We start from the raw sequence: 8,097 nt of genomic DNA, 5'->3' as shown, positions 1-8,097 counted from the left end.
CTGCTGGCCTTCGAAATGTCAAAAGCACTCAGCACATTACATCAGCTTGTACAAATTAGACCACATTTGTAAACATACAGTCTGACACATGCTATTGCAGAATAAGGATCAGAAACAGATTAGCACTTCACTGGGCATTCTTGTAGTCTAGCAACTGGGATCTAGTTCACACTACAACTTGCAGATTGCTCGCAATGTGACATTCAAAATAGTGAAGTGGTTACAATAGCAGCACGAGGACCAGACAATGTGACTGTCTGTAGAAACAATTGTGGCACTATCACCTCAACAATTTCAGTTCTACGTTGAGTTTCCATGGAGGAGACTCTGCTAGATCAGTAGAAGTACATCAATACTCAAATGCACAAAAACAGGAACACATGATGGTTCCTCTGTGCTATTTTTGGACTTTCATGTTGTCACAAGTGAAATGCGTCTGTCTGTGGGTAGTCTGAATAATAGCAGGAGCCAAATTTAAATCTCAATTACCTCATTCATGATTTGAGATGCGCAGCTTTGACAGAAGCGGAAATTTAGGTCTAAAGTCCACATGATTTGAAAATACATTGTGTGTGTGTGTGTGTGTGTGTGTGTGTGTGTGTGTGTGTGTGACTATATTGTACATGTCACTGTTTGCATGTAGGTGTGACATGGTGATAATACCCTGATAAGGGGAAATTCAGGTCACTAAATGCCAGATTTTGATATACAGTATGAGAGGGGAATTCAGATAGATGTACTTAGAAATGCACACGCTTTGGGGAAGAAAATGCTAAATAATTTACAATTGTGCGATTGTTGGGTTTCCACCTACAGTAAAGGACACAAACACTGACATTGAGACACACCAAGCAAAAATCTGCCAGCAGACCAAACCTCTCTCTCTGTTCTAGTCACTTACTTTGTGCACTTGTGTTAGCTGGTTTGTGTCTGTGCATGGGAATCCCCTTTTGGCGCGCATATCACCTCTGACCCCCACTTTGTCTTCACATCAGTTTAGCCTCAGAATGTGTGGCAGAGAGGAGAGTGTGGGAGAGAAAATCAGTGAGATGAGAGGACCTTTAAAGGGGGAAAGAAAGTCAGGCAGGTGTTAGAGGAGGACTGGTGGCTCAACAGTGGACAGAGTGTGCGTGTGTGTGTGTGTGTGTGTGTGTGTGTGTGTGTGTGTGTGTGGTTAGAGAGTGATGAGACCAGACCAGCGTGATGGAAAGCCCAGCCGACTGCTAACACAAACACACCAGGGGGAGAGAAAAAGAGAAGAGGGGGAGGGCAGGGAGGTCAAAAAGGTGGGGGAGGAATGACAGAGAAGAAGTGTGTTTTGTGTCAGCTTTACAGCAATGACAGCTGTCATTAAGATGCTGATGCTGCACAGTATTGACAGGGCCTAGGGAGTGTTTACACAAGAGCCCATTATCAAGTTTAGAAGCGGAGGACAGATCCATATTTTGTGCCCCGGACCCCCATCAGCCTACCCAGCCCTCCCGAGCCCAGAGAGGAGACACTTGATCTGCGAGGGGAAGGGATGTTTCACACGCTTAAAAAAGAGTATGGTGTGTCTTTGCTTCATTGCCATAATTGAGAATGACTGGTGCGAGGGCACAGACTGGGAGGTGTTGGCAGTCCCCCCTCAAATATTCCCGCTTGACAAATTATATGAATGAACGAGCGGAGGGCTGGCTCGGCTCCAGGCTCTTGAGCGACAGATGGGGTCAAACTGAGTAGATAAGGGACTTGTGTGAGTGTGTGTACTGCTGAGCTTACTGCTGTGCATTGGTTGGAGACTGCTGGCACACACTCACAATCACTGTTTCGGCTGCGTGCCAAGCAAAACATGCCCGATCTCTCTGGCAGAGCAGTACCGGACAAGAACGGGATCAAGCCAAAGATGGTAGACCGTTGTGTCTTTTGTCCTCGCGTCTCTCTGTTTTCCTCCAGCTTAAAACGTTGTTTAGTAAGTCTTTGGCTCCTGCTCAGCGGAGCAGCCGGCGAGGCGAGGTTACTCCATGTCATTGGAATCTGTGCACAATGGACCCAGCCCCCCCACCCCCGCCTCCTCCTCCTCCTCCTCTTTAGCACCAGCTTGTGAACCCCTCTGCTACAACTCTGCTTTTATTGACTTCACCCTCCCCATCATCCTTTTACCCCAACATCCATCCACACCCAGTTTGGGTCCCGAGACACACACAGGAGCCCTCAGTGCTGTTAAACAGCTCCCTGAAGAAGCAATATAAACATCAGTGTTCAATTCAAGGCCGTGGTTCACTTGGAATGCACCCCACAGCAACTCCTTGTAGTAAGCACTTTATGTCTCTCCTCTGCGCTCCCTCCCTCCCTCTCTCTCTCTCTCTCTCCTTATTTGTCTCTCTTCCCTCCCTCTTTAACTCTCTCTCCTCCTCTGTGATACAGCGAGGACGGAGCGTCGTTGCCATGGTACCGCCTGCCTGAGTCAGTACAGCGGTTAAAACACGGTCACTCTCCTGGCTTTAGTGTGGGATGTTCAGTCGGCATGTTGGTGCGCACCGGCTGAAGCAAGCACTATCTCAGCGGTGCTCCGGTGTATGTGTGTGTGTGTGTGTGTCTGTGCGTGTGTGTATGTGTGTAACTCAGCTCCGCTCTGTCCCGGGATGAGACTTTACCATCAGCTGTGAGACGAGGTCCATTGTTGGAAGCGCGGGGACACGTCGCACACCTGCGGCTGGATGGAAATAGATGGAGGAACTTGCGCCGCAGCCGCCGTCGCCTCACTCAACCGATTGCTTCACCTCCTCTCGTGGTCCAGGGGGGAGCGCGCTTGTAAGCTGATTTAACCCGGGGGATGTGAATACCTCTCCGGGATTAGAAGGTTATTGGGTGAACGACAATGCCCCGCGGCTCGGTCCGGCACTCCCTGCTATTGTTCGTGCGGCGGCGGACGCAGGGTGCCCGGTCTCCCCCGGTTCATCTCCAGTAGCCGTAGCTCCAGCCTCTGCCCCCTGCGCCTCGTCGCTGCTTCGCTCAGGTCGAGCTCCCGGTGTGGATAATATGACTTCCTGGCTGCGCACGTACGGCAGCGTCCCTCTGTGTCTCCTGCTCTGCTGCTTGGTGGTCGCTGTCTGCGCAGAAGCCTCCGGTGCCGGTGAGTGGAGGCTCATTAGGGCCAATTACAGCATATACCAGCAATTAGCCCACATCTTGCATCTTGTCAAGAGATCACTGCGCAACATCAGCTCCCGTCCCGCCCATCTGCGCTCTCTGCGGGGGGTCTACCGCTTTCCCAAATGATTCATGTAAAAGACCCCCAGCAGATCTTTTTATAAAGATCCTCACCGCAAATAAACCTCTTTAACAGCATTTTTAAATTGTTCTCTACTTATTCCCTGTTATTATCGCATGTTTTAATGAGGCTATGAACTAGTGTTTATTCATTTGTGAAGAGAAACCTCTAAAGCCTCAATCAGGGGACCCACTGGAATACTCATACCGCACCAACCGCACGTTCAAGCATGTATCGATCAGTTATAATTAGAAGTTAAATGCTTCACCTATTCAGGGGGTTGCCAGAGGCCAGGAGTGCTAATTGGGTCAGAGTGGCTTGTTAGTGGGCTGTTAATGATGCTAAGACCTGCAGCCTCTCTCTGTCCTACATTCCAACCCTGTAGCTCACTGAAATGGCTCTGGAAAATTGGATTCCGGCAGATAAATCACTTCAATGAATCATTAATCCCACTACAGTGGGCCCCAGGTCCGTTTTGTGGCTTTTGTCACCCTGTAAAGATCTCCAGTCTCCATCCCGGCTGGATTTTTCTGCTAACGCTGCATAAAAGTATCTGAGTGATTTGTCACAGTGTCACCACATTAATGCATTTGCGCACATTTAGCGTTCGCTGATTGACTCATGATTAGATGTCCTCTGTGTCTGCGTGTGTGGGTGTGCGTTTGTGTGTGCGTGTGTGTGTGAGGGTGTGGGGGTGTGGGAAATGATCCATTGCACCACTCCAGGAGCTCAAGCACCTGTTCCCACACTCCCAGCCGTTTTCCCACTACACGGCCGGCTGACACGTACTGAATAGCCTCATATGAGATGCTAAGAGGTGCTTCCATCATCAAAAGTGTGCATGAGATCTCTAAATATCCACAGGGGCTCGGCTGCATGGCTAATGAGTGTTGACACACATATTCTTTCATATGCTAATCACGGATTCTTCTCTTCATCCCATTTCTTCTCCATCTTTGGCTGACTGTCTCGTTTTGTCTTCTTTCTCTGCCTCTCCACCTCTCCGCTCCCCCCGTCATCCCTCTGCAGGTGACAGTGTCTGTTGGTCTCCTAGTATCACTTCTTGCACAGAGTGTCTCAGCCGTGGACCACAGTGTGCCTGGTGCTTCAAAGAGGTAGGAATGTGTATAAAAGAGTGTGTTTGTGTTGGACGGTGAGAGGAAAGAAAAAAAGAGAGAACGTGGCAGACAGTCAGCAGCATTCCTCAGATGACACACACCAAAGCTTTGATGCCACCCACAGATGTGAATATAATGTGCATGTTCGAGCTTCGTGGCCTGCCCTATGGCCTGTGTGTGTGTGTGTGTGTGTGTGAGTGTGTGTGTGTGTGTGTGTGTGTGTGTGTGTGTGTGTGTGTGTGCGTTTCCATATGTGCTTTCTCATGTGGCAGCAGAGACAGAGCCACTTTCTATGCATGTGTTTAGTCTAGGCACTCACACATATCACTGCATTTCTCTCAAAGCGTGCATCCGGCTGTGTGTTTGTGTGTCTGTATCTGTCTTTCCTTTCTGGGTGTCAGTCTGTCTCGTAAAGAGCCCACCCCGAATCAGACTTGAGACGCTGTAAAGCCTCGCAGGGCCACACCAATCACAACACACACAAGCTGCACCGGCGAGACTGGACTATCAACATGTGCGTGTTTACAGACTTCAGGTGCTTTCCCACCATGTGAACCCTAACCTTAACTGACATCATTAAGTGGGGCCGGGCTCAGTGGTGTGTGAAAGCATTCAAACACCACCTCCCTAACCTCCTACACACACACACACACACACACACACACACACACACACACACACACACACACACACACACACACAAAGTCACTGAGCCACGCTTGGAGAAGCAGTGGAAATGAAGCAGGTACAGTGCTTGTAAGTATGCACATTCACATTTTGCTGCTGACGTTCAGTGCCAGGCGAGGGGGCAGATTGTGTAAGAAAGTCCAGGGAAATTGCTGTGAAACTTTCTGGTATTCAGAGTTGTTACAGGACAAATTATAGCCAGAGGGACAGGGATAAATAAACTGAATTCAGTCTAGCTTTCAGGTTCAGGCCAAGGTCACATGCTCAGCTACAGGTTTTTATTGTAGACTGTTTGCTGCTTTGCTCTTGTGCCACTTCTGTCCCAGAAGTCCCAGAAATATAATCAATTGCACCGTTTCATTCCCTATGTGCATGATCTTGTTTATCATGTGACCATAAATGGACACTTACCAATCTGGCACACACATTTAATGGTCTACTTTTATGTTTTCAGTGCTAGTCACTGTATTTGTGAATGTTTTCCCAGAGACCTGAAGTGCCAAAGGTTATTAATCCACTCCAAAGCTGTAAGGCGTGATGTTGTTGTATTGTCGGGGCAGGCTATTGTGCAGCGGAGAGGTTATTTAAAGCAAGATTCATTCAGTGAAGTAATGATTAGATCATATTCATTCAAAGTAGGAAAATCAGCCAATTGGACCATCTAATCTCTTTTTTAGTCATCAGAACTGCAACTGAGTAGATCTGGACATAATATAATGCTAATGGTTCTCATGGCAATGTAACTACATCGCAAATCAATACAAATTATATTAAAACGACAGAAACAAAAAATGAAACCAGAGTGAGTAGTTATGAAACTGGTTTCACTTTGCCATGTTTTCTCAGGTGAAATGATCCAAAGTGCTTTCAACTTGACCATACTGTGAGCACAGATTAGAAAATGAAGCGGGGGGAGAGAACAGGCATTGTCAGCTCTGTGCTCTGATGTGTGTGTGTGTGCGCGTGTGCCCCTGCATTTGTGAAAGGATGTAGTGAGCAACACTGCAGCAGGAGAGGAGGGTAAATGAAGACCACCTGGTGGGAAATTTATCTATGGTTATTATGCAAATAGTAAGATTATAGCTGCATAAGCCCAACATACAGAGCAGACTGGAGTAAACATTCATGTTGGTCGCATATTTGGCAGCATTAGAGCGTATTGCCTGTGGGCCATAGAGGATTCAACTTGACCCACTTATTTGTCACTTGTTCTCCTTCCTGAAATGCAATTATAGTGACAACATCTTAAAAGACGGCTCAGCTGCATTATCTTTCCGACTGGCAGCATTTGCTTCTGTGTCTTGTTTGTTTTTTGTGTTGGTTTCTTGCATTTTGTTTTTTTTAAGACTGAAAATTGCCAAAAAACTCAAGCATTTTTTTTTTTAAATTGAAGGGAAAAGGGAATTTTCAATTTCCCTCTTTTGACCTTGTGTGACCTGCAGGACTTCCTGGATGGGGCGGGCCCGAGCCAGCGCTGCGACCTGCCTGTGAAGCTGCTCAGGAGGGGCTGTGAAGCGGAGTTCATGGAGCAGTCAGAGACCAAGGTGGAGGTCAATGCCACCATCAGCAGCACGCAAGTGTCCCCACAAGACATCAGCATCACCCTCAGACCAGGTAGACGACAGGCTCCTTCTAAGTCAAGTACAAAAGGGTGGATCTCTAATTTGTTTTCTGACTGCTTCTCAGTGGGTGACAAAGGAGCTGAGGTTAAGTGTGTGTGTGTGTGTGTGTGTGTGTGTGTGTGTGTGTGTGTGTGTGTGTGTGTGTGTGTGTGTGTGTGTGTGTGTGTGTGTGTGTGTGTGCGCTCAGGTTCAAAGGCCAGCATCATAGTGGCTGTGAAGCAGCTGGAGCGTTACCCTGTGGATCTGTACTACCTGGTTGATGTATCGGCGTCTATGCAGGAAAACCTTGATCATGTAGGTGTCGTTGTGTTGTATTCCTCTCAGTGAGTCGGTGCTGAAAAAATGTTCTTAAGTATTTAGTATCTGTATTTTTTTTACACAAACTCTCAAGTTATTTTTATCATTGTTGGAAAACGACAGTTTGGTGCTCATGATTATGATGGCTGCTGTCACACATGTTAGAGCTCAAACAGATCTGCTTAAATCACTCTCTATCCTCCTTCCATTCTTCTTCTCCTTGGATTCTACTTTGGATTCCCCCCACCCTGGGCCCACCTGCATGTTTTCTGGAGAGCAGCTGAAGACGGTGGGTGTAGCTCTGTCTCTCCGTATGACGGAGCACTCCTCAGACCTTTGGCTGGGTTTCGGCTCATTTGTGGACAAACCTGTCTCCCCTTACATCAACGTCCATCCCTCCAAGATCACCAACCCCTGCAGGTGAGACAGAATTTGTCAGTTGGATTTTTGATTGCTGAAAAAGTTTGGTTCATGCTCTCTGTTCATCTTATTTTCTCACTGCTGTATGACAGAACTGAAAAGTTTGCTTGTTACGTTCCTCGGTTAGCCTCTTCCTCTTTTAATGAGACAAAAGTGTGGTGTGCTGATTTAAATGATTACTCAAAAAATACGTCTAAGGAAGTTTCTCCCATTAGTTGCTCACAATTTTGTGTGACTCAGAGAGATTCCTCATTTATCGGGGGCAGCATTGTTATGATGATGAGCTGTGCTGAGAGACAGACACAACAGAGAGACTCTTGACCTTCATTTGTTCTGTTGGTTTTTGGAGACCTACACTCCTGAATGTTGCAATTTAAAACTTTCTGAACTGCCTCTGCCTCAGTGATTATGAGATCCGCTGTCGACCAGCCCACGGCTTCCACCACGTCCTAAGCATGACGGGAAACATGAGCGAGTTCACACGTGTGATCAAACGCCAGCGCATCTCCGGAAACATGGACACACCTGAGGGAGGACTGGATGCCATGCTGCAAGCTGCTGTCTGCCAGGTGTTCATATACCAGATGTCAGGGCTCACAAATTCTTTATCTGTGTGCAACAAAGAGAAAGAGAGTTAGCGAAACACCTTGAGATAGATACAAGATTTACTTCAGTTTCTCGAGTACGTTCAGAAAAACAA

The 8,097-nt window shown here is 47.4% G+C and overlaps 1 protein-coding gene across 1 annotated transcript in view; it reads left to right on the top strand.

Moving 5' to 3' along the window:
* Positions 1 to 2,488: 2,488 nt before the first annotated feature.
* itgb8 (integrin, beta 8) overlaps positions 2,489 to 8,097 on the top strand; it is a 16,938-nt gene continuing 11,329 nt past the window's right edge. Inside the window, exons 1-6 of the mRNA XM_070985297.1 lie at positions 2,489 to 3,115; positions 4,283 to 4,368; positions 6,501 to 6,672; positions 6,868 to 6,974; positions 7,258 to 7,397; positions 7,801 to 7,966. Of these exons, the coding sequence (XP_070841398.1) occupies positions 3,022 to 3,115; positions 4,283 to 4,368; positions 6,501 to 6,672; positions 6,868 to 6,974; positions 7,258 to 7,397; positions 7,801 to 7,966 (765 nt within the window). The 5' untranslated portion in view covers positions 2,489 to 3,021. The remainder of the gene's footprint in view (positions 3,116 to 4,282; positions 4,369 to 6,500; positions 6,673 to 6,867; positions 6,975 to 7,257; positions 7,398 to 7,800; positions 7,967 to 8,097) is intronic.

The sequence above is a fragment of the Chaetodon trifascialis genome, chromosome 17 (assembly GCF_039877785.1).
Source record: "Chaetodon trifascialis isolate fChaTrf1 chromosome 17, fChaTrf1.hap1, whole genome shotgun sequence".
NCBI classification, from domain to species: Eukaryota; Metazoa; Chordata; class Actinopteri; order Chaetodontiformes; family Chaetodontidae; genus Chaetodon; species Chaetodon trifascialis.
This window is presented reverse-complemented; position numbering and strand designations above follow the sequence as displayed.